This window comes from Seriola lalandi, unplaced genomic scaffold (assembly GCF_002814215.2).
Source record: "Seriola lalandi dorsalis isolate HSWRI2012SDOR001 ecotype SW California unplaced genomic scaffold, Sedor1 jcf7180002054181, whole genome shotgun sequence".
Lineage (NCBI taxonomy): Eukaryota > Metazoa > Chordata > Actinopteri > Carangiformes > Carangidae > Seriola > Seriola lalandi.
Window position 1 is genome coordinate 19,916 of NW_019524734.1, and position 27,159 is coordinate 47,074.

Below are 27,159 nucleotides of genomic sequence, written 5' to 3' on the forward strand. Positions count from 1 at the left end.
GGGGGGGGGCACCAGTAAATACAAAGCTTCCTCAGTACAAAGGAGGAAGAAAGCAATGATGTTGTCAAGAGAATTAGGTCATCGTTAACCACACTGGCACAAATAACCACAATAATTCTCTCTTAGTTTTGAGATGAGTCACTTGTATTGATCAACAGGCTTGTAAAGATTATATGATCAGTTTGTAATACAGAGCAGTAAGAATCGTGCTTTCTACTCCTTTTAAGAACATAACGAACTTTGGACTGCTATTTAATAATTTTATTTATTATGCCAAAAAAAAGCACAATGTTTTGCACTCACGGAACCATTTTTCTTTTTCTCTCTCCTCTCCTCTCCTCTCCTCTCCTCTCTTCTCCTCTCCTCTCCTCTCCTCTCCTCTCCTCTCCTCTCCTCTCCAGCTCTGTAACGCAGGGAGTTGAGTACCAGTACACAATCCAGGTGGAGGCGGACGGTCTCCTCAGCGATCCCTCCTCACCTCTCCTCTACACCCATGGGCAGTCCTACTGTGGGGATGGCCACATACAAGGGTCTGTGCACTAAAGTGGATATATTAACACGACTAATGATGGTGGTGACCAATCAAACTTTGAAAATAGGGGATTGTGTTGGAATTAAAAGTGATGATTATGGTCCTTTCTGTAGGACAGAAGAATGTGATGACAGTAATCTGCTGGATGGTGACGGCTGCTCTAAGAAATGTCAGAAGGAGATGGGCTTCAACTGTAACGGTGAGTGAGTTTCATTCACTTTCACTGGTCCATCTTGAGTTTACACACATTTTAAAGGTCCCATATTGTATAAAGTGAGATTGTCTTTTTTAATTATAGATCAGGTCTAAAGTATCAAAGTATCAAAGTATCAAAGTGCTCCGTCCACAGAGAAATGCACACAGCTTGTATTCAGAAATGGAGCCTTAAAACCAGCCGTCTGTTACTTTGTGATGTCACAACAAAACAATGCCCTCAGACACGCCCCAAGCCCCGCCCACCTGGACCCACCATCCAACCTTGCAGGATTTCAGTATTTAGTTTCTCTCAGTGTTTTACCTGAAATCTGCCATATTTTTTATTGGATCACTCAGAAACAGTGAGCCAATCAGAAGAGAGGCTCAGAGCCTCCTCTCTTCTGATTGGCTCAGTGACCTGTTCTTACTAGAGCTCTAGAGAGAAGCCTGAGAGAGGAGATGTAAAACTACATTGAGATAGTTTTTGGTTCTTAAAACCACAAACATATCTTCTCATGGATCAACACTTCTTGACCTTTAAAACATGGGACCTTTTAAAGCTGAAAGCATATTGAGCTGTGGGGTTTCTTTCAAAACAATGGCAAGTCTTTTTTTATTATCATACGATCCCAAACCCACCAGCTCTGCTCACACTCTCTTACATGTAAAAGACGAATACCATATAAACTTTTAGTGTGAAAGAGAAAGTGACTAAATAGGCAGAACTCTCTCGTTTGTGCAAGCAGCAGCATTTAGAAAAAAATTCAAGCCAATCAAACTTAATTTACAAGACATGAAAGCTTCTGGCTTGAACTGATTCCACAAACCATTAATGTAAGATCACAGCAACGTAAGAGAAAACAGATGAGCTGAGGGGTAAAAAGTGAGTTTTTGGTTTGCTAACTCACAAGTCTTGTTTAGAGACCTGAAGCATTTTGACATTAGGCTGGCACAGAAACACCAGAAAAACACTTTTCAGCAGTAAAGTACACTGTTCAGTCTCAAAACATATGTCAGGCATGTTTCCTTTATTAAATAAGCTTTGGCCTTCGTAAGATTTCAAGGAACCGATACAATCTTTGGGAATATTGATAAATGAAGTTTATTGATTTTTATCAGAGATCGTGTTGTGGTTTCAGATTGGACACTTTGTGAGCAGAAATCAGCTCACAAGTTGTTGTGTTTTAGACACTGTTGCCATTTTTTATTTTATTGATATGCTTTATCTAAAGTAAGTAATAAGTTTCTTATTATCAAATCACATCTGCAACAATTGGCCAGCTCTCCCCAGTGAGAGAGATCATAACCAGCTGTAAAAGCCTTTGCTTCTGACAATTGTTATACAATAACCCCACAGTTAAGTGATTGGAGGCCACCTTGTGTTTCTGACCGCCAGAATCAAATCATGCAGGGGGGGGGGGGGGGGGGGGGGCTTTTTGTATCCAACAAGAAAGAGCAACAGTGGTTAGGGTTTAGGCCAGGTTGACTTTGGTGAGGTTTAGGCTACAATGCATGATTTGTTCTTAGAATAAACAACCGGAGATTTATGGTAAAACGAGAGACATTAAGAAACAGTTAATTTGTTGTGCAGTGAGTCATGTGGCTGCCAGAAGAAAGCTTGGTGGCTGTTCAAGATTTAGTCACCGAAAAAAAGATTCACCTGTTAAGGCTCAGAAACTTTTTAAACTCTGACCTTCAGATTCCGTTTAATGTTTTGTTTGTGTTTCCAAAAGGTTAAAAGTGACCTGTGAAGTTTTACTGTTGCTGGCTCATTGCTGATAGAGACAGTTTGAGGGTCTTCTAAGTTTTCAATGACTGTCCACTTTCACATTAAGTGTACAGAGTACCAGTAACTGCTACGTGCTAAAACACAGACCATCCGCATGTAAAACTCTTCGCATGCGACCCATATACCCTTTTCACCCATCAGCTGACCCTGGGCCAGGTGGTGTTAGAGGCAGCGAAAAGCACCGAAACCATGCAGCATAACATGTCTGAAGACAAACAAAGAAGCCACAGAGAGTGCACCCATCGTCTGCGATTCCACCACAGGACAACAATACTTTGTGTCTGCACCCTTGCCCAGCCTGAAGCATGCAGGCAGGCCACAACAGAAGCCTCACAGCACAACATGGAAGGGAGTTTACCCAAAAATATGGCATTGTAAGCAGATGGCGGAAGACTGCGCCTCTGTCAACATGTGTTTTTTTGACCTTAATATTAGGTAAACATTCAAAAATGCAGTGTGGTGAAGCCAGACGGAGACCGCTGAGAACACGAACCTCATGCATGATTTCATAATGTCACATAATTAGCTATTTACTCATGTATATTAACTGACACACACTGGATATTGCGTTATGTTGTGATGGCGGCCCTAATAGCCTCATACACATCGCAGGCCTGGCACTAACACGTCCGTGTGTCTCCAAGTGTCTCTGTTTCTCATTGAGAGACTTGGACCAGATGAGAGCAGGCATTAGCCACATTGACACAAGGAATCAGCTCCACTGTTGTGGTATGTGGTGTTCCTCCACAGCCTTAAAATTCATCCTCCATATAAAGGAATGTTTGCCCAAACGCTCCTCAGTCGCCAGCAGCTAAGTTGAATAAGTGTGGCTTTTTATGATGTCCAACTTTTTTGGGTGATTTCATGAATATTCCATAATATCGCTAAGAAGATATGTCAGGTCAGTTGAGATGGTCACAGTATGTTAGTCGCTTCCTTTTTAGGCCATGTATTGTTTCCACCGGCAGCTGGATGGTAGTTATTCATGTGTGGTGTTACGAGAGCTTGTTACAGGGCTAAAATTTCCATCATCCAGTCAATTTATTTGTCAGGGGGAAACAAGCAGAGACCGACCCCCCTCCCCTCCCCTCCCCTCGTCTCCCACCAGGGCTAGCCATGCCGTGACTGAAGCTATTACATCTCTTGTTTTACAATAAAAGACATCATGACTAGGAAGGAAAACAATTTGGCAAAAACAGGTTTTTACAAATTGCAACTCTTAAAACCAATTATTCAGTTGTACTTCTTAGTCATAGACAGAATATTTGTTTAGGTTTTCTTGCCACATTTGCTTGACCCAGTTAACTCCCGCCACGCCAAACTGTCTTGCTCTTGTGCTGTTCGACTTATACAAGTTACTATAGTTGTGCAGTTACAACACCAGCTACTTTTACAGTCATCTTGTCACGGACCGGCCACGGACAAGCTGCATTTGTTATGGTTGTAATGAAATACTGCTTTCAGGTTGTTTTTTTTAATAGATTATACAGATTTTTAATTTAATTTTTTTTTTACTGCCTGATTAAATGAAGGTGAAATTGCACAATCTAGTTACAGCATGCTGACCTTTAATAAAAAACAGATGGTCCTAATAGTTAAGTCAAAGATTGTCAATCAGTCCTCTTTTGTAAGGCTTAAAAAATACAAGACTTGGAATTAAAAAGACTTAATCATTTTCACAGGTGTTGTCAAAGCAGGGGTGGAGTGTTTGGTGAGTTCACTTAATCTAGTATTGCCAAATGAACTCAGGATGACAATATGGCGTAGAATTGTCTAAGCCTAATTTGCTTTTTATCAGAAACATGTTTCCGTCAACTAATTGAAGCCAATTGTGCAGCACCGACTCTCTGACACGGCTCCGTCTGCCTGACTTCTGCAGCTGTCCAGATTTTAATGAGGCCAAACTTCTGAAGTGTTTTCCGCCCTTTTTATGAATAGCTGCTGCTTTACAAGCTGTTGTTCAAGCTTATGCTTCCCACTCTGCAGTACATTATGTCAATACCCTTACTGTATTGCACATACTATATCACTCAGAGCTCAGGTACAACTGTATTACAGGGAGTTTAATGGCCTATTTTTTCCTTCAACTTACGTCAATTACATCTTTTCCAAAGTCTAAAATTCCTAGAGAGAACCTTTTTTGCGAAAGTAATTATGACCAAGGTCTGACTTTATTTGGTTTTATTGTAATTGTTGGGGTTTTATTTTTTTTACTATATATTACTTTTAGCTCTTACCAAAATCTTAAAGCATCTTTGAGCTTGTTCCAGGGCACAGAGGAGCCAGACTGAGAACCTTTCTGCTGGATATCTTACACTAAATCAAACCAAAAAGTAGATGAAAACTTGAATGTGAAAGTTCCTTCTTGACCTTGGAATTAGTAGCTCGAGAAAAACAAAGCAAAAGCAAAAACGGCTCAACTTTGCCAAGCTGTATCCATGTCAAATGAGCAAACTCCATCCACTAATAAAGAATAGTGAGATGTGGTTCAAAGCTCCAGAAAAGCTAGTAAGTGGAGCTTGACTTCAGATTTTTTTTTTGTCTACATAAAGACTTGCTTTAAATTACATGTTCTTTTCTACACCATGAACAGCCTTAAATGTTGGTGATCTGTGGGGCTTTCATGAAGGTATGAAACATCCTGTACATACTCATGAAAAATGTTTAAATCAGTTCAAAAAAATCTTGTTGGAATGACATTTTAAAATTCATGAAAAATATTTCTCCAGTATTCTCTCTCTGCAGATGAATTGCACATTTGTCAGTGAAGATCTTTATCGACTAAAACGAGGCAGACCCTCATTTCCTGTCGTGCTCTATCGTCAGCTGTGCAGTAATGACAGAATACCTTAAAAATAAGTTTATACTGTTGCAGCAGATTAAATGTTCAGCTCTCACCGACAGGTATCGAGTGACTTTGTTTTATTTTCCCGACGCTCAATGTTACTGAATTTTAAATTTATTAGCAGACACAATAATAGGAAAAAGCAATATCCTCCTGTCTGTAGTTTTGTTTTCTACCAGACCTGGAGTGAGTTTTTAAACATGGCTTTGACAGCTCTTTGTAACACATAGTGCTGCTGTTGTTACCTGATGACACGGATACCAGCGGCCCATCGAGGTGTTTATGGGATCAAACTAACCGGTCGAGTCGCAACGGCAGGTTCTCGCTCTGCCCGTTAACATTACAAAACTATTGTGATCTTTAATAATTAATTGAAGTCAAAGTTCATTTCTTTCCATAATTTACAGTCTGTTGACAGCACAGAGAGTCAGATACGGCTGAGTTGACGTGGCTAACGTTAAAAGTGGCCAACGAAAATACAGAGTAGATTTGCTCAGGTTTGGTTCACTGACAAATAGATTTGGATGGGAGTGTAACAGTGGGGGATGAGAGTATACCCTGCCAGATTAAGAAACCAGGCTTTATATTCTTTCATAAATCCTCCTCTCTCATTCTCGTCTCCATCTCCCAAGGTGAACCCAGTCAATGTTATGTTTTTGATGGTGACGGTGTATGTGAGGAGTTTGAGCGGGGCTCCAGCGTTCAGGACTGCGGTTACTTCACACCTGTGGGCTACACGGACCAGTGGGCATCCTCCGCCACCGCTTCCCACCAGGACCCCAACCACTGCCCTGCCCACGCCGCCACCGGGGAGCCGGCACTCACCAAGGTATTACCGAGGTATAAAGTAATGACCACGAGATCCAGATGATAATAAAACCCTTCTGGATGCTGTTGGTGAAATCCTCAACTCTTGGGCAACAATGTGAGCAGCTGGCTGCATTTCTAAACAGCGTGGTTGTTTCAGCCGTTTTACATGTCTGTGGAGATTCATCCAGGTCGTGGTTATCCAAGAAAAGTGAAACTGAGGGCAGTTGGACTCGGGTGTAGGCTTGCGGGGAGACCCTGGTATTTGGCCTTTGGGGGGGACCCTGAGGTTAAATACTGGGTTCTCCCCGCCAGTCAGTCAGAACTGAAGAGGCGTGATGGATGAAAGGTGAAATATCTACAACCAAATCCAACTGCCCTCAATTCAACTTTTCTTGGATGCTCAGCGCACTTCATCTCTGTACTATTTCTGTCCACATAAATTCTCCCAACCTGGAAGCGACCACCTAAATCATCACAGAAGACAAAATATCCAGAAGTTAAGTGAAGCATCGTTTCAGGCGTTCGGTGCTGATGAAATTATATTCAAAAAAATAACCAAACACACCAGACAGAGGTGGGTGAACTTCTCTTCATCAGTTGTGGAGAGTTCAACCTCTGATAGAAACACAGACACAATAAAGGACATTAAAACCAATACAATGCATGTAAAACTCAAGATGATAATTTACTCATAATTTCTTCCTCACTTAAATCACTATACTTTTGTTTTCAGTGCTGCCACTTGTGGCCGGAAGTTGTATTGCAACAGTCTCTGCTCACAAATCAGTACTTCTTTCAGATACGTTCATATGTGAATCATCATAGATCGGTCTGATGCGTGTTTCAGGTCCGATAATAAGGAGAGAGATCGTTTCTGATGCGGAAACTAAAACGCTCGTCTGGACGGAGGTTATTTTCATTTTAAAAAATGCCGTTTTAATCAATCTCTCCTGATTGGTCCCTTCACCTCTCTCACTCTTCCTTTCCATCGGCTACATTATTCTAACATTTGAATGAGAGATCAGAACAATAGTGAGAAGAGCCTTGTTTTTACTCAGGGCAAAAACTATTTAAAAACATGCCAACAAAGCTCTTTAGGTCTCGTGAGTTAAACTGAGCAGCGACCGGTAAAGACAAGCCTGAAAGAAAGGCTCTGCACTTAACTTTGTGAGGAGATTTTGGCAGAACTTTCCATGACAGCACAGCAACTTTGAATACGGCGTAACTCCCTTCTTCCTTTTTTACAACTTAGGTACAAAATACATCAATCATTTTTCAACTCTGACATCTCCCATAAAAAAGAAAGAAAAAAGAAACGTGCTCACGTCCAGCCTCGCTCCTCCACGCAGGAGGTCACGTGCAAATGATGCAGAGTTAAGTAAGTTCGGCTCGGCGGCGCGCAGAACATGATTTAAGCCACTCTTATCATGGGAGGATTGCTGGTGTCAGACACACTGGTTTCAGTGTCTCCGAACTGGCAAACCTCCTGGGATCTTTCACGCCACAGTGTCTGTAGGAAGAAGGGTGCGATAAACAAAACAAGTCAAAGTGTCCCGAATAAAGTCGGCACGGCCCGGCTGACTGCTTCACCACCAGAGAATCTGCGGCTCTTCTCGAGGCGCAACACACTTTCACAGAATTTAGACAATTACTACAAAAATCTGTAATGGATTTTATGTCAACCTTTTATTGCCCCACAATAAACTTTACATCGTGATGATACCACAGATTAGATCATGTGACAGTGGAATAAACAGTTTTCACATGAGGTTGTCGTCACAATAAAAGGTCTGGAGTTGATGTGTCTAATAAAATGATCACTGACTGCGGATTAGTTGTTATTTTTGCTGCACAATGAGCAGAGAGTTTTCTTTTGTCTGGTGTGAAGCTCTGCAGGTACCAGCACCTGGACGTGAGTGAGAAACTGCCCAGCGACGCCTGGTTCCCCTGCACAGCCCCGTCCGACACAAACAATGACCTGGAACATTCATTCTGGCTGAAGGTAAGTGTGTGTGTGTGTGTGTGTGTGTGTGTTTGCACATACTGTATCTGTTCTCCCCTCCGCTGAATGACTGTGGGTGGCTACTCTTCGACAGCGTCCAGCACTTTCCAATTCTTTTTTTAAATGGGGTTGAAGGGCCTCTCTCTCACAGACCGCTGGCTCAAACCTCCACACACACACACACACACACACATTCCTCGCTTTATAACAAATACATTATTCATACAACGCATTGGTTACAATAATTACTCATTTTCAAGGTCAACTGTGAATTATGAGTTGTAATGATCTGTAGATGATTACCAAATCATGACTAACATCGTGCTTATTGTGTATTTGTAGTTTTAAGTTTGACTGCGAGGATACTAATCATTGAAATCTTTCAATAAGGATCATTACAAGTTTACTAATAGTGGAAGTGTTATATAATTCACTCATAATTCACAATTGATTACTTAGAAGGTTCAGAAGTTATTAAAACACTGGCATCTGAAGGAATAATAATAATTTTGTTTTAATAAATAGATCTCTTGAATACATAATTCATAATTGTAATTTATTACGGCTCCAGAAAATACAGGGCAACAAAAAACACAATTTAAACATTATTCTTGAACGTTACATATCATGAACTAATTCTTTATTTGTGATTAATAAGCAACATGTCCAATCGATGACATTTGTATTTGTTGTCAAAGCCTGTGTTGACAGAGAATTGCAATTACAAGAGCTGCTGCTGCAGTTAAAGTGATTCATTTACATAATTTCCCATCTTATCTTTGCGACTCCCAACGTCCTCCAGCCAACAGCGCTTCACTGTAGATGTCCTGGTTTGTGTACTGCATCGTATTTGGACCTGGTTTTCCATTCCAGACCTGTGTCTGGTTCTCATATTTAGTAGTTTTGTATTATTTAATCTTTCCATAGCCGCAGTTCCCACAATCAACTCCGCAGGCCCAGACTAAGCGTAGGCTAGCTGTTGATTTGACTGATAGCTTCACAACCTTGTCCGTCATCTTCTGGATTACAGAGTCCTTTACAGTCAGGAGCTCGCCTCTCTCCTTCCCTCGCACATACTCTTTCATTTTTTTTTTCTTCCTCTCTCATCATTTCCACTTCTTTGTTGAATGACTCATTTTTCCACTCCCTGCTTTTTCTTTTTTTTTTTTTTATGGACGCCCTCTTTATCAGACACATTTCTGCAACCTCTCTGGAGGGCCGCCTTCACCCTAAAGACTCTTTCACTGTCTGAAAAGGCTTCATTATAACACCATGTCTGCCAGCTTTTTCCTTGAAGTGCTCTCTCTGTCTCTGAAAGGCCTCCCTCGCTTAAATATCTTGTCTTAATTGATCTGAAAAGCATTTCTCAGCTGTTCTGTCATATCCATCTCTGCCGGCTCTCTAAAAAGGCGTCGGTCTCATTCACACAGTTCTATATCTTCATCTGGAAGAAAAGATCTTAAAAAATTTCTTTTGAAGTGGTACTTTACCCCAAAATCACTCTTTTGATGGTGAAGCACTCACAGTCTGCAGGCCTGACAGGTGGCTGTGAGAAGTGTGTAGTTCTGAAACAGAGAACAAGAGAACAGCGTCAGCTTGTATTCCAGTCACAACACAGTTACCGTGCTTCTGCGGTATCATGCACGAGCATGTTACAGCGCGCTCTCCTCGTGGTCAGAGCCAATCAATGAACTCACGCGTAGACCTACATCTGTTATGCCCAGTTATTGCCGTGCTCAGTCCTTGTCCCCCTTTTCTAACTCCCGGAGAAGACTAGAGACTGACACGAGTGAGACACACAATTCAGGGGCTGCAACCTTCAGAGGACGCGCACTATGAAGAGCATGTAAACTACGAAGGCCGAACTGAAATGAGACGTTCTGGTCTTTGCAGGACTCTCCTTTTATTTGTCGGCCATATTCTCTGTTCGAAAAAGTGATTCTTCACTGGGAAACACATTTGAAGCCTTGGAAAATAGGACAACCTTATCACGTCAGCCTTTGAAAGGATACAGCCCCTGAATTGAGACACATCTACGGTGCGTCACCAGCTGCTTATCACCTGCCAAAAGGAGCTCTACAAGAGGTTCATACTGTCCTCCCAGTTCCACCCTCCACTGTGCAGGCGACTGAGCAGCCAGAAGGAGTTGCTAAAGCACGGTGTAAAAGTTGAGCAACAAAGAACCCTTGGCTGACTTCCAAATGATGCAGCGTTGAGTTCACTGGAATGTACTGTAACGTGTGCACCCTTTATCCTGATACAAGCCGTGCACAGTGAAGGTGTAATGCAAAAAATGCAACACATTTTTAATGCACAGTGACTGCACTGTGATCTGTTAAACAACAAGTCAAGTTTCTTTTCTGTGTAATTGTTGTCCCTTTTACCATTGATCCAGGTGGGATTCGTCAATCCTGGAGTGGCAGCCTCTGTAATGGTGTACCTGGCTTCAGACGGGTCGTGGTCTGGAGAGCAGTGTCGGAGGACAGCCACCCTCTTTCTGTCTGATACTACTGGCAAAAACCACTCACTAGGTACTTTTTTAACCTGTACAGATTTGTATGTGTTTGATCATTTTTAAAAATCATGCTCTTTGATAAAAGACCAAAACAGGTTAGGAGCTAAACAACCACTGAAACCCTTCCATCTCCTCCACCCAGGGACGTATGACCTCTCGTGCCACCGGAACCCGTTGGTGGTGAATGTGACCCACGACCTCTCTCAGCCCTTCTTCCTCACGTCCTCCATCATCCTCCTCTTCTCCTCCCGCTCTGTGGCAGTGGGAGGCGTGGCTCTGAGGACCTCCTGTCACTTCAGCACCTTCGCCCTGACCGGGTGCGCATCAGAGGGTGGGCTCTCCCACAGCTACCTACTTAACACACGCATGCTTTCACACACACGGACTGGTCACTTTCATTACTGAGCTTGGAAAAAAAAAGGGGACAACAGAAGCAAAGAAAAACATTCGAATCTAAGACGGAAGATAAAGAAAGTTATAAAAGAAATATTTCAGATGTTTTTCAGATGCTGATTGCATTACACTGTCCTTACAGTAGACAGTATTCAGGCTTGGCCTTGCTGTGCGAGGCATTAGTCAGCTCCACAGCGGCAGCATGCTACTTCTTGTCGAACTGTTACCATAACAGGTAAATTCCTAAAACCTTGGAGTATTTTTTTTTTTTAATCTGATCTAACTCGAATTAGATGAGACAGAAATAGTGATCAGTTTAGGCTTCCTAGTTGCTTTCTTTGTCTCACCCGGCCTTTCATCCCTCTCCTTCTCCCTTTCCCCCTCTCTTCTCTTCTCCCCCCTCATCCCTGCAATAGCTGTTTGCGGCAGCCGTGTCAGACGGAGAGCTGCAGCCCTCCTCAGCTAGAGCACGCGTCCGTCAGGTAGGAACCTTCGGGGAATCAAACACACGGAGGGGACCAGAGAAAAATGAAACAACAACCAAAAGAACTATCTATATATATCAGTGTGTCTCCGTAGGTGTACGGGAGGAGGGGAGGCCTCTCGCTGCTCCGTTCAGTGTCACCGTGGTTTCAGTATCACTGTCCTCAATGGCAGGGTTCCCCCGCCCCATCAGGTAAACTGTCCTTTGAATGTTAAGTTATTATTTGTCATATTTTAAACCAAGATACAAGATAGGCAGCAGCGAAGTTGCATGAGAGAGGCACGGGGCTTACAGTATTTCCTTCCAGCAGCTTCTACTACAGTAATTTGTTCGACTATTTGTAACATTTTGTTTTTCTTTTCCTCACTCAGCATTTGTGGTTGCATCCTCTTTTACCTCCCAAAACCAGGATAACTCAATAACATCTCCTGTGAATGATGGGGAAACCAAACAGATTTTTCTGTCTTGTCTGCTCAGTTTCACATTGCCTCTCCAAGTCCAAGAAAGTGTCTGCAGAATTCAAAGGCAGAATTTTAGGAATGTTGTGGATAGAGGTACAAACTCAGATGTGTAATAGGGCACAAACTGGCACATAAACCCCCTCCGGCTCTGATCTTTTGTCTCTTTCTCTTTCCTCTTCAGAGAGAAGCAGAGCTGGAGTGTTTCCATGGTTCGTGGGATCGTGCGGTCAGCTGTCAGCCTGTAGACTGCGGCCTGCCCGATCAGTCTCACGTCTACCACGCCATATTCAGCTGCCCCGGGGGAACCACCTTCGGCAAACACTGCTCCTTCACCTGTGGATCGCCAGCCATACTACAAGGTGAGGGGAGGCAGGGAAAAATAAACGGGACAGCTCGCCGATACAGACACAGGAATACAGGGAAACGTGTTGAACTAAATATTACTCATAGCAGAGTAATATATCCCGATCTAGTGAACAGACAAACCGCAGCGAGACGCTTCCACCAGCCACAGTCCATAAAATGAAATGGACATAAAACTGTAATTTTGAAAGTATTACAGCTGATAACTGGATACTTGTTTTTTACAGCGTATTGTTATAGTTAAAGACGCTGCTCATTATAGCTTGAAAAACAAACAAGGGGAACTAATCAACAGTATTGCAATAAAATCACAGTGGAAATGCCATTTACAAAATCACAACCATGTCTCCTCTCAACGAGGCTTGCTCTTCACACTGCTCCTCTATACAGCTTTACGGCCTGTAAAAGTTACAGTTGTTTAAATTCACGTTGAAGCCTGATAGAAACATCTACATACTACATCTACACACACACACACACACACACACACACACACACACACACACAGCACAATTTCCCTTCACTTCAGATGTCCACAATGTTTTTAAAAAACACCACTTACATCATAACTAGTCAGAACAAATATCGCCTGTGGCAGCAATGATTAGGAGTACCACCACATACACACACACACACACACACACACACACACATGCACAAATTCATAGCTACGCACAAACATAAAAAACCATTACCCCTCTTTAGTGATGTAAGTTACGCAATGTAGTAGATGCTTCTTGAAGTGATTAGATGGAACAAGCGTGATGTCCACAGACTTGTGTTTGTGGTCGGAAAGCCGCGGTGAACGCTCGAATGTCTCGGTAGAGTCAGCAGTAAGACCCACGTATTCATGATCTAAATACAGATTGCGCAGATATAATTCTATTTGTGGCTTTTGGTTGGGTGAAATATGTTTGAGGGCCATCATGTATCACTCAGCAGTGAAAGGCACACTGTGCAGTTCACACAGAATGGGTTCAGTGCACACCAGTGCAGCTGTAATGGATTTTCGATAAACACAACACCGGCACGATGTTTAATTAGCTTATAAAAAAAAAAAAAGTGATGCCATGTTAAAGATTCATTACATTTTATAGACTCTGTAAAAAAATGCGAAAGCTTTTGGGTGTTATGATTCTCCGCACATACCAACGCTCGTGCTTCATGTGGGGCCATACACACATAGAAAATATTAGCTTTGGGCGATGCTGAAGCCATAGTCTCCGTCTCCTCGTAACCGTACGAGACAGAGCCGCCAAACGAAAGCAGAACGTTCGGTTTGACAGAAATGAATCCATGATGTTGACCTACTTGTGCTTCTCGCATCTACTCCTCTGTCTTGTGGCTGTAAAGTGCAGAATATATTACTCCTGTTAATGTATGTTTTAAAGTGTAAAAATAACTCGCACAATCTTCCTCTTGTTAAACGTTAAGTTCAGCTTGTAAAGGTTAGGGGGAATTCAACACACTGCTGCAGCTTTACTTGGTCTGGTACGACCAGTATATACAGGGTAATGTTAGCTGATGTATTTGCTTCAGGCAGGTTTATAATATGTTACTGACGTTACCACATCAGTTTGCTTTGTTCTGACTCTTCTCTACTTCTGGTGTTGGTACACTCAGGTTTAGCTTGTCACAGATGAACATTTCAAGGGTTTTATCTCCTAAGAAAAACAGGAAGTGAGCACACCTGGACATTTACGTTGTTTCCCCACAAGTGGCTTCCACTTACTCTCAGTTAATTGGCCTGATAATGAAGTCTTTAAAGAAACCGACTCAAAAACCATACATTATCCTGTAATTACCACTTGAGGTTCAGTTGTCGCACTGCTCAGCAAACGTTACATAGTCATTGCAGTTTGTTTTCGGCACCGGCCAAACTTTTTCTAATATCCAATGATCATCGACCTCGTCAATCAACACAGGCGAGAACGTGATTCTATGGAGGTCGTGCAAGCGTATCAATAAAAGAAGCACCATAAAACATGGCAACATGCACCACACAACTGCAAGTTTGATGCGAAGGTTTATGCAGGTTGCACCATTGTTAGTTACACTTTCCTCTCTCTGTCCGACTACACTCCCCTCCCCCTCCTTGGCCCCTCTTCTCTTCCTCAGGTGACAGTGACAGGTTGGTGTGTTTGGAAGACGGTCTGTGGTCTTTCCCAGAGGCTTACTGCAAGATAGAGTGTCCAGAGGTCCCGAGCATACCCGATGCCAAGCTGCTAACAGCAGACTGTACGGCCTCGGGGCACGATGTTGGCTCCGTCTGCCGTTACAAATGCAACCCAGGCTTCTATGTAATAGGGAGCCTCAAAAAGAAGACACCAAGGTAAGTGATGAGGGACTGCTGGCGTCTCCGTGGACAGACAATAGCACAACTGCTGCCAGGGTTTGTTGAGGCAGTGATGCTTGCATCACTCATATTTACTTCTTTCCAATTGGATGCCTTAAATTATCAACAGGATTAATTATTTCAGGCATATTATATACCTTATTATAACTTAATGTATAAGGAAGTACCAAACCACAGGAACAATGCACTGTAACCAAGTATTGTGGGCTGTGGAAAACCTTTAAATACTAGTAAAGCAACAAACAACTGTACGCTCCTCTAATAAAATTAGGATCTTCAATGCAGATATTTTACAGTGCATCACGTGGACACCCAGACCCCCAAGCTCAAAGTTTTTCAGTATGGATGGGTGCAGAAAGGTTCATTTTCTGCAGAGCAACAGTTCTGGTTTTGGAACAAGCTGACGTTAGGGCCCAATAAAATAAGTAGCGCTGCTAACTGGGCCTTGTCATTACTGCTGCCAGTTGTATTCATCGGGTAGCTGCTCATTACTGAAGGCAGTTTACATGTTGTTAATGAGATGAGGGTTTTTCTAAGGAGACACTGCCTGTGGTGTAGTTTATATGTGTAGACTTAGATGGTGTCAGCGATCAGCTATGTATAACTAGTGAGCAAGTTGTGTGTGTGTGTGTGTGTGTGCGAGTGTATGTGTGTGTGTGTGTGTGTGTGTGTGTATAAATATGTTCAAGTAAATGGGAAAGTATTCTCAGACCCCACCGGACTCCACTGTATATATTTATAGTAATTCTATATTTTCCTTGCTGTATGTTCTTGTATTAATTAAAATGCAGTCTATCAAATGTTGCTGTGTTTTACTGTCATATCAACCCAGTAAAAATTGTATTACATTATGTTATATCTGTACATTTTATGTAGAGATCCATTTGCAGCTGGGTGTCTTTATGAGTCACACGTTCTCAAACATGTGTAAACATTTTAACGACCCCTGACGCTTTATTAGTCCAACGTGTGAAAGTGAACAGCGGTAGCTATGAAAGAGCTTTAAAGGTGCTCTGTGTAAGTTTTTGCTATCGCTGCATAGCCACTGTTAGCATTAACAGCTGTTTACTTAACGGTCTAGAAGAAAGGTTTCATTTCTTTACTCGAACATGAGCTGTCTCCAGAGGTGGAAAGCAACACCAGTGTTAACTCTTGTTTTGCTTCTATATCAATCACTTCTTTTCTTCTACTGAAATTAGCATGCTAAGCAGCTAGCACTGAACAAGAACTAGGTTGTCACCTATAGAAAGGAAAGCAGTACAAGTATCGATCACATACTGCTACAGAGTTAATGTATTCGTTTTGCTCCTGTTGTCTGTAGGAAGTACTTCAGGTTGGAGTGTCTGAAAGGGGGTCAGTGGGAGGAAACCGGATGTGAGCCGATATCCTGTCCAGCCCTGCCGGACGTATTCCAGGGCATGTATACCTGCACCAATGGCCTGTACTACGACACCGTCTGCACCCTGCAGTGCTCGGACACTACGGAAAATGTAAGATCTCTGCAGCCGTCTATTCTCCAGGGCAAATAAAAAGTTTTACAGGGTGAGATGTATGTATCATCAACTATTAATCTTCACATCTTTGCAGTGAGTTAACCTATATAGACTGATTTACTTGCCCATGAAAATATAGAGAGAATAACAACAAATGCGTCAAGGAACTGGTCAAAATCAGAATTTTGCTTGACGTCAGACATGATACGCTGCAGCCATTTCTACACCACAAACTGTGTGCACAGCAGCTGCAGTTTTATCTGCAATCACGCATCTCTGACACCTTGTCATGTACGTGCTTTGCTGCTTTCTTGTGTTTTTGCTCTGGACTTCAAAAAGATTCATTTTTGGAATAATCCAGCAGCATTTATTCATGCAAGTGTGAGGAAACTTCTGCATTGGCTGAAACTGTAAAAGTATTTAAACACGTACGCTTCCATCAAGTTTGGAGAACAGGGTCAAACCAGTTCTAGAATATAATATTTCTCATGAAGACAAAAACATTTGAAGTGTTCTCCCTGTGAGGGATGTCGTACAAATGTGGAAAGTAAGCCATTCATTCATTTAGTCAACTGCTCCACGGCGTCAAACAATAACAGCCAAATTACGGTTTCATCTAAACTGACTGAACAAACGGTTTTCTCTTGTCTGTGCCCAGAGCGAGATTCGCTGCACTAAAGACGGGAGATGGACGGCAGAGTTCACCATGTGCTCCAGGCTCCAGGGATCCTGCTCCGGCCCCTCTGATCTCAACTCTGTGGAGTACAGCTGTGACCAGGGGATGGATGTTGGTGAGCATGACCCTCTTTGAAGGATGAGAGTTTAATATATCAAATAAACAGTCCTGATTATATTTGCTTTCCTTCTGTCAAACAAAATAAAGCCATACACAGTAGCCTGTTGGTCTTTGGCTTATCTTGTTACACACTGCTCGACTGGACAGACAAAACAATCGCGGCGGTAGAGCATCTTGTTGTCAACACTTATATTTCACATATAGAAGGAAGTGAGCTTTTGAGGAGGTCCGAGCTAATATTGCCTGTTTCACTCAGAGGCTCGACTGAGGGGCTGCACAACCAGCAGTCTGAGATAGATGCCGGTTGTGCAGATGACACATGACGGTGTGTTCAGAAGTTCTGTTCTTTTCCTCAATGTTTGTACGTGATTAAATCTAACAGACGCTAATCGGGGGTTAGAGGTAAGTGTTATTTGATTTGTATTTTTTCCTTCCTTTTCCTCGCAGGTGCTGTTTGCTACCCAACATGCATTGTGGCTCTGGACATGGATCTGCGTGACCCTGTGGTTCTGCCTAATGGCACCACAGCTGACTCTTTAAAGCACTGGATGCTGCCCACCAGAGTCCAGGTGAGGAGGCGGAGTCAAGTTACTGCTACTACTACTACTTTGTTTTGATTCAGTTTGAGGTCACTTAAGGTCATCTCATTTCTATTCTGTTCTGCACCATGAGTCATCGAATACTAAATAACCCAATGACAATAATAAAACCTACAAAGTGCATTTTTTATATATAATCTGTGTGATTATATATAATGCAATCTAACCGACATTTACGATGTAAACAATTTAATTTTTTGAACAAGCACAAATGAAGGAAAACAAACAACAAATTCCACAGTTTGTAAAACAGAAAACAGAGAGAGCAGCTGACTTCTGTGACCACACAGAACACGCCGTCTGGTCCTCTTTGGACTTTTTTGGTGACATATCGAGACGGTTTATTTATTTTACAACAGCAGCTTAACTGCATCAGCCTTGAAAACTCCATAAATCATAACTTTTATTAAATATATAAAAGATAGTTATATGCTTCTAATTAATGTCCATCTGATCCAGTTCAGTTGTACTGTAAATATCAGCTTGCAGAACTGGGTTGCACCTGTTTCTAAACTGTTTCATGCTGCACGATGAAGCATGACGTGGTGAAAAATGAGATAGCTTGATTGGTTTAAATATTGTGAATTGTGGTTGCGCTACCATTTGGAAACTATTGGCAGGTTTTAGAAAACAGTTATTGTTTTGCTCGCTCGCTGCCATGCGACCAGTTCCGGGTGCAGTGAAAGCCGATCCGCTGACAAACAAGCGCTGAGATTTTTACACAAAAACACCCATTGGAATGAATAATGCATCCAAACATCTGGTGGTCTGAACAACAGCATGGAGTAAACAGCTACTGCGCCACACTGACTCACCTTTACTCATAAGCACAAAGTTCATTCACAGTTAAAGACAAAGACGACTCATCTGTCGGACAGTCCACATAAAAAAAAAAACAAAAAAAAAACAGGTGGATTTTGCTGCCGTATATATTTACAACTGAACTGACCTCGTTCGTCTTTATGAGCCTCAGTGCCGCCTTGAATCTCTGGACAAAGGCTTTCTGGTTTTTGCCTGATTGTGAATCGTTTAAAGCGTAGCTCTAAAATTAGCAAAAGGTGCTACGCCAATGAAAAGGCAAGTCTGACACTGTGGCGCCCCTCCCCCCTTTGACAAGTATCAGGGGAGTGTTGATGGGACATTCTGAGCCTCAATAATAAAATAATATTGCTTTTTGATTGCAACATCAAACCATTAAAAGGGAGCTGAATCAGCTTGATCAAGTTTGCAGTGTATGCACGGATGTAAAATAACTATCACTAAGATTCTCAGGTTCCTTTCCATCTTCTTAATGACTTCTATTGTTTTCCAAGTATTTCTATTGGACGCTTATTTGTGACGGACGTCGTTAATAGTGAGATCTCATGTGTTCAGTCGGATCTGGCTGAGTTGTGACTCAGAGAAGGATTACGTGTCTCACATCTGTCCCTCCGTGCTGCCCTGGCAGAGATAAACCTCTGCTTTAGAGCTTATCTGTGTGTGATAGGAAAGATGAGGACTTTGACACACTGATCTTATTTTGAAATGAAGGACACTATTGCAGCACAAGGTGTCCCAGTAGATTCATGCCCCCTAACACCTCTTTTTTTATTCTGGAGATAAATGATTACCAGATTCATATTTCAAATGGAGCTGAGGTGGGAAAATTATCCTTTTTTAATAAGTAGTTTAAACTACGAGTCTTCAACAAACGTATTGTAAGATCAGCTAATGGGGTGAGATCATTTCCAGTTATTTCTAATAAAGATCAAGGGTTATTTTATCAGGAGTCAGGATGATCATTTTCTTAGATCCTCTGAGGTGATCTGCCACAGTGTCTGTACAAATGACAGAAAACTGTCGTGAAAAGTGGAATTATCTCATCACTATTAGATAAACAAACAGCACTGTTAGTATAAATCTCAGTATGAGACAAGAAATTATAAAACAAAACGTATAACCAGCCATTTGTTTTTAATTGAAATGACCTGAAGCGGCTTCAAAGGTCTGTCAGAGTAACGGAGAAAACCTAGAAATGAATCCTCTCAGTCAAATAGCAGCAGAGATTTTTGATTCCATCATGATCTGTATAAATGTGTTTCATATCAAATATTTGACTGAATCACTGGCAGGACAGTGTTCGAGTTTTGGAGTTTTCTAAGAAAACACTTTTTAATTCCCAGCTGCACCAGCTAATCACACACTATGACACAACAGAATCCACCTCTTGTGTATGCGAGCGTGTTCGTTATCATTGAAGTGTTTTTGCATTACTGGAAATCACAGGCAGATAGCGAGAGTAAAGGTTCCAGTTGACGTCAAGCCTTTTAGGAAACACACATATCTCTCACACACGGCGTACACAGGTCACCATGAACAAACTTGCGGGGAATGCCAGATTTTAGGTCTGATTTTGAGTGCTGGTGTTTTGCTTTGAAGGTGGTTGCCGTTACCCAATATCATATCTCAGGAATCGCTTCTACGTTAACACTGTTGCCCACACTGCTCCAGTTTCGCCTTGCTTTTGGGTGGTCAGTTAGCCAGCCAGTTAATCCACCCTTGCCAAGGTCAAATAGTTGGATGGAAGTCTGGCTTCTTGCACCATATCTCTGACGGTGCCTTGTGATTTCGAGGCATTGTGTTATCTCAAATACTTCAGAATCAGGTCTCCCTCGCTGGGTCGGGCTGCACAGGAAATCACAGGGGAGGATCCGCTTTCTCTGTCCATATTTGTTAGTCAATCAGCTATCTTCTAACCACCTTGTAAATTCCCGGGGTCAAATGAATGACCACAGCCTCACCCAAAGTTTACAAAATTTTGAGGTTTGCATCCACTTATATTGTTATATAAAACTATTATTTTTCTTCCATCACAAGGTTTTCATGCATAACAAACAGCAGAAACTGCATATGTCCTTGAAAACAACAGGATATCTGCACAGAATAAGTCTTGTTCATTATTTATATAACAGCTCATTGTAAAACCAAGTGCTCGTGGACTGTTGGCAAAGAAAACGCCTGTGACTTTAATCACCACATAGGGACATTATTCACACGTTTGCATATGAGGGGCTCGTTCTAAATTGACAAAACCTCACTATCAATTGTGTGTAGCAATTAAGTTGTCAATGCATCAGCATGTATGGCATATTTAACAGGTTAATTTAATTATTTAACAGCCAATTTATCTGCAGCCCCCTCGGCCATTGCTTTCAGATGACACTGAGCAGAATGCAAATACAAAGCAATGATATCATGAATACGTTAATTAGCATATTACAGGCTTTGGCTACGTCCTCAGTTTGGGACATCTATCATAACACAGTCCAGCCATATAAACTAGGTTCTGGCCGACTCTAGAACTAGTGCTTATTGTGTTTATGTTCACAGAAATCATGTCCACTCCACCGTCTGAGCAGAACATACACAACACGCTTCAATCATCCAATAGACGTATTTCCGCAAAACACATTCGTGCTCCTTAGATCTGAGTCACGCTCACTCGTTTCACTGATTCTGAATAAACATGAAGCAGGGTTCGGTAACGCAATCTCACCGCAAAGGCCCATTAGTAGCTGTTCCGGAGCTTTTGTTAGCTTGAAAGATGATATTGAAAAGTTCTCTTCTGACCTTGGAAACAGCAGTTGGTAAAACAGCCTCACCATAAGGTCCATTACTGATTGTGAAACGGATCTCTCTGAAACCGGGTGAGTCAAATTAGTTTCAACTTTAAAAAAAAAAGAAAAGAAAAAAAGAGCAGAAACTGTATGTGTTCTGTCTTCGGTTATTCATCCCTCACAGTATTTGACCGGAAACAGCAACATTGATTGAATTTTCGGTTTGATATTAGTGCTGTTTACAGTGTTTATCCGTTTCCTGTGACTGCACTGCTCAACCTTGTGTACTCTTGTTTTCCAGAGCATAGTCTGTACAGGGATGATGAAGTGGTACCCTGACCCTCAACACATCCACTGCATCCAATCATGTGAGGTAAGAGTCCAAACAGCCAAGCGGTCCCACATCAAACACAGGAGTATTTTTATTCCTTCAATCTGCTTTCCGTCCATTTATCCACGAAGCCTATTGAAGGCCAACACAGCATACTCTTCCATCCCGGTATCAGTCTCACCTAGGCCTTTGAAACTATTAAATGAGTGAACGTTTATTTTAATCATGGCGGATGCTTTATCTGGCCAAGGACTGCAAAGTTATTCACTGCAGCTGAGAGCGCCTGAGTTAAGATTTAAGATGTTGTTTTTTTGTTTTGTTTTTTCCCCCTTTTGTTGTCACCATTGTGATGTTTGTTGACCGACAGCAGGTCAGCGCCTGGGCACGGACCGGGGATAGTGGAGGGCATACCAGTGGCTCGTGAGTCACAAAATGTGAACCACATGTATTTTCTGGTCTGGCATGCAAGGGGTGAAACCATTGGGTGGAGATGAGCAAGAGAAGAAAAACAATGGGGCCAGTACATCTACAGCACATTATCCAAAAGGCAGCATGTGACAGTTTAAAAATGAAAATAAATATGTACCCCCCCCTTCCCCCGCTCATAAGTTACGTCACAGAGAATAGGGATGAAATATGTTGTCAGGGTGGGAATGCAGATAAGGTTCCTGTATCTGATCATTTTGTGGGATGGCACAGGGAACGAAGGGCCGTAACTTTGCTATACAAGAGAATAATCTTCAAGATTTCCCAGCGTGCAACAGTGACAACAACCACTTGAGTCATGTGTTATTTAACATCATCATCATCATCACACCAGGAGGTAACGCCTCCTTTGATAGCGCTGTCTATTGTTTTGCTACGGCAATAAGACAGTTATCATTATCATTATATAACAACAATGTTAAACAACATTCAGACTGAAGACTCAAGACTAAATTGGTTGTTGTCACTGGAACTTTGAAGATGGGGTAAACCACTCTAATCTTGCCTCTCTACAACCATGATTGCACCTTTTTGTGACTCATGAGCCACAGGTAAGGGCAAGAAACAGCACCCTCTAACGTGCTTGGTCATTGTCCAGTGCGCTGAAAAAATTCCCAAGCTCCTCTCTGTTTTAGTGCAGTGAAAGACTCCAGTTAGACAAAGTGGTTACGGCTGCACGTACCATTCGAACCATACATCCGTGATAGACTGTTGTCCTTGGGTATCCATTCAAGCTGACGGCACACATACTATCTCGTCACGGAGTAGCAACCGAGCACCAAAGCACTTTGTGAAAACACTGTTTGATACTTATTGTTTAACCAACTGGTGCCTTCTTCTTCTTTTTTTTTTTTTTCACAAATATTCAGTGTAAGTATAATATGTTCTTACATAACATGTCTAGTATGTGCTTTCAAAAGCCTTGAGGTCAGGAGGATCTCAGTCAGGCTTCAGTCCCATTATTATCAAAGATATTTTATTAACGTTGAGATAGAGAATACTTAATCCTTAAAACAATTACACCATTTCTGGGCATAACCGCATTAAATTTACTGCCCTAGCCAGGCTTTTCCAACAATATTAAACATGAAGCAAAACACGCTGTATCCCTGTTGTCATCACCGCTCAAGATACCAGAGCCAGTGTGCAATATGCTTCACATTTCATGATGACAAATTTCAGGCAGAAATTGATATTCTCACACTTTAAACTTTAAAAGAATCCTTTTCAAATCTGTCCAAAGAACTTTTTTTTTTTTTTTTTTTTTCCTGGCATTGCCAAACGTTGTTACGCCTGCCAACACTAATGGATTATCTGATAAAGGGAAATAAATTAATCACTGGATTATGTTAGATTTAGATTAATCATTCAGGCTGACACAAGGCTTTTAAATCTGTCTTCCTGGTTTGAAAACAGTCTATCTGGTGATTGATACAAAGTGAGCAGGATAAAGTTTCCTGTTTATTGACAAAGTAACAAAGTCAAATTTATGGTAAATTCACATCCATTTGCAATGGAAATAGATTTGATTTTTACTGGAAACAACAGCTGGATACTTTTAGTGGTAAAGTTGAACTCTAGTTTAGTATCTGTGCAACTGTTTTTTTTTTTTTTTTACTGAGATGTTAAAAGAGACACAGAAGAGAATAGAGACATCAATAATTTATACGATGATGTTTCCTTTTATTGGCCGACTGGTGGGAGGGTCAAAAGATTACACCGTCCGACATGTAGTTCCACGACAAAATTACAAGCCAGATTGCTGTACATTTTGTTATGTGCATATGAGATAAGTATTCAGACCCTCTACTTGGTACTTTCGGTCCAGCCTCAAGTCCTGAGTCATCTGGACCAGGTTTACATTAAGTATATCTCTGTCCTTTGCTCTGTTCAGCTTCATCCATCCCTCACCAGTCTCCCTGTCCCACAGTGCCTGGGTTCCTCCAGACATGAAGCTTAGAATCGAGGCCGCTAGACAATCTTGTTTCTCATAGTCTTTGAGTCCTTTACGTCCTTTTTTTTTTTTTTTGCTAAATCCAAGCAGCTTCCATGTTTCTTTCTCTGAGGAGAGGCTTCCACCTGGCCACTCTACCAGTAAGCCCAGTGATCTGGAGCGCTGCAGTGATGGTTGTCCTTCTGGACATTTCTCCCATCGACACACAAGATCTCTGGAGTTCAGAGAGTTTGCTCAGTTTAGGCCGGGCAGTCAGGTCTAAGAAAAGTCCTGGTTGTTGCAAACTTCTTCCATTAAGAATGATAGAGGCCTCTGCTGTTCTTGGGAACCTTCAGTACCTCGACACAAACCTGTCTCTGAGTTCTGCAGCAGCTCCTTCCTCCTCATGCTTTTGAGTTTAGCTCTGATCTGCGTCGCCAGCTGTTGAGACCTCATGGACAGGTGTGTGTCTTCACAAATCATGTCCAATCAACTGAATTGACCGCAGGTGGATTCACATCAAGGTGTAGAAACATCTCACAGATGATCAAGAGAAACGGGAGGGAACCTGAGCTAAATTTGAAGTGTAACAGCAAAGTGTCTGAATACTTATGTCAATGTGATATTTCAGTTTTTCCTTTTTAAAATTTTGCAAAAGAAAATTTCTGAAATACAGTTTTGCCTTTGTCACAATGGGGGAAATGAGTGTAGGTTGATGAGGGGGAAAAAAAATTACATTTAGATTTTAGCATTAGGTTGCAACTTATAGAATACTCTCCAAAATGCACCCTGCATTCTTTAATTATGTGCCTATGGTCCATAGCTACAGTCTAACCCTGTGAATCCAAGGTCCACTCACTACCTTCTACTACCATCTAACGGTCTCCATTTACAGCTAGAATTTGCTCCCTTGTCACAGAAATGCCGCAGTACACCTTCTGTCTGCACCAAGAATTATCACAAGTGTAACTGATAAATTACCCTGAAATGTCCTGATCGTATTTGGGCTTTCAAGGGTAAATATCAATGACTTTGATTACCTTAAAGTCTTCCCTTTAGCCCCACCCTCAAGATAAACTCCCCACTACTCTGATTACCACTCCAGAAGAAGAAACAGTGAGGCACAGTGTTTCTGTTTTGGTTCAGTCAACACCTTTGTATTGTGGAGTATGATAAAACATTGCAGCCTCTAGGGGCCGCTGTGGCACGACTTTAGGCTTTTGGACTTGTTCGCTTTCATAATATTTCGTGTGCTCCGCAGTGTTTATCATAAACGAAAGTTTGTTTAATCTGCAATTTAACGTCCATCTCAGCTCAGTAATATTTTAGCAGTGACAGTAAATCATCTAAAATCATAAACCCAGTTTTTATTTGGCATTCATCAGTTGGGTTCAGAAAAGGCTGGAACTACTGATGGAACACATAAACTGTTGATGTCTCACGGTATTAAAATATTCTTCCTACCTGCCAGCACTACATTTTCCCCTTCCACCTTCCCGTGAATGTTGCTAGGCAAAACAGTTGCTTATAACCCGCTCCTCCATGACAACACTGTAAATTATACCAGACCACATGTGCTGCATATGCTCTATGCCAGATCTCATCCAGATGCCATTTCTCCCTCTCTTTCTCTTACTTTCTCTTTCTTTCTCTCACTCTGCCTCTCTTTCCTTTCTTTCTTAAAACCAGGTTGACAATTAGTATACCAGTCGGGTCGGCACAGTAGCCTCCAGTACAAATGCTGAGGCTGCGTTTCAAACTTGAGCTTTTTCAACTATTTTAAAAATCAACTTTTATGCTCTAAAAAAAAAAAAAAGGACATTATGCCGACAGTGTCTTTCTGGAAGTGTCTTCACACTTTTCACGGCATAATTAAAATGTTTGCTGAACCAGTAAGGACAAAGAATGTGATAAGTGTGTAACAGCAAGCCAATTAAACGCATTGACTCATGCACCACTTCATATGAGGCATTTAGGCAAAGGGGATCTATTTTAACCATTTGGTCGGTGGAAGCTGTGCTAATCCCCTTGATCACATCATGGAGCGCTGTATAGCAGCTTTTCCAATCTGAAACAAGCAACAGCAAGTTTCACAATGAGGATTAGTTATAGTAGAGTTTATATCACAATAGTTCCACATGACCAGGTCGTCTAACCAGGAACTTATTTTAACCCAAAACAAAATCATTTTCCCCCGAAACTAACCAAGTATGTTTTGTGCCTAAACCCTAACCAAACCATGACCGCTCCACAACCCCTAACCGCCTGTTTGTTATTGTTGCCACGACGACGAAGGTCCGGCACACCTGCTACGGGTACACTCTCACAGGTCATATAGTTGTTACCATGACGACGGAGGTCTGGTCGACCTGCTGCTGATACCCCCCCCCCAGTGTATGTGGTCGTTCAGGTTGGACTTGTCGGAAGCAAGCACCTTTGTTATCTAAGTCTAGGTTCCTCAGTGTGAATGTTTATTCCTGTTTTGAGTACAATTTCCCACTTTTCCTCAATAACAAATAACAAATATCAATATCAAATAACATGATATTTATTTCTATGCCTCCGCACAGGTGATTTTTTCAGGTTGTCTGTCCGTCCCATTCTCGTGAACGTGATATCTCAGGAACGCCTTGATGGGGTCTCTTCGAATTTGGCACAAACATTCACTCGGACTCGAGGATGAACCGATCAAACTTTGGTGGTCAAAGGTCAAATATCAAGTTCAAGGTCGCTGACCTCAGAAAACACGTTTTTGGCCACAAATAACTGAATAATTCATATACTAAATATGACAAAATACACTTAACCTCCTAAGACCCAGATTACTGAGTGGCAGTATAATATCCTCATATGTGGTCACCAGTCCCTTGTTGAGAAAAAGTTAGTATTGTGGTCTAGAGAACCCAAAATGTGAGGTCCACATATGTGGAGGCCAGGTCCTAGGACGTTAATACCATTTATCAAATTCTTTCAAAGTCTTCATATATTCCTACATATATTATATGAATCTGAAAATGGATGGATTCTACTTCATTGATTTTCCCTTGGGTGAATTATCCAACCATCCATTCTCAGCAACTTATCCAGGTCCAATTTGTGGTGGGAACAGACTCAACAGAGTAGGTCAGATATACATTGCCCTAACCACATCTTCCAGTTGTTCGGGGGGGGGGGGGGGGG

At 41.8% G+C, this 27,159-nt stretch overlaps 1 protein-coding gene across 1 annotated transcript in view; it reads left to right on the forward strand.

Moving 5' to 3' along the window:
* pappa2 (pappalysin 2) overlaps window positions 1–27,159 on the forward strand; it is a 40,289-nt gene that overhangs the window by 3,884 nt on the left and 9,246 nt on the right. The window contains exons 2-15 of the mRNA XM_023403712.2: window positions 402–530; window positions 646–731; window positions 5,994–6,190; window positions 8,060–8,173; window positions 10,569–10,704; window positions 10,831–11,005; window positions 11,498–11,563; window positions 11,661–11,757; window positions 12,208–12,385; window positions 14,508–14,721; window positions 16,067–16,235; window positions 16,897–17,029; window positions 17,482–17,603; window positions 21,531–21,602. Coding sequence (XP_023259480.2) covers window positions 402–530; window positions 646–731; window positions 5,994–6,190; window positions 8,060–8,173; window positions 10,569–10,704; window positions 10,831–11,005; window positions 11,498–11,563; window positions 11,661–11,757; window positions 12,208–12,385; window positions 14,508–14,721; window positions 16,067–16,235; window positions 16,897–17,029; window positions 17,482–17,603; window positions 21,531–21,602 — 1,888 coding nt within the window. The remainder of the gene's footprint in view (window positions 1–401; window positions 531–645; window positions 732–5,993; window positions 6,191–8,059; window positions 8,174–10,568; window positions 10,705–10,830; window positions 11,006–11,497; window positions 11,564–11,660; window positions 11,758–12,207; window positions 12,386–14,507; window positions 14,722–16,066; window positions 16,236–16,896; window positions 17,030–17,481; window positions 17,604–21,530; window positions 21,603–27,159) is intronic.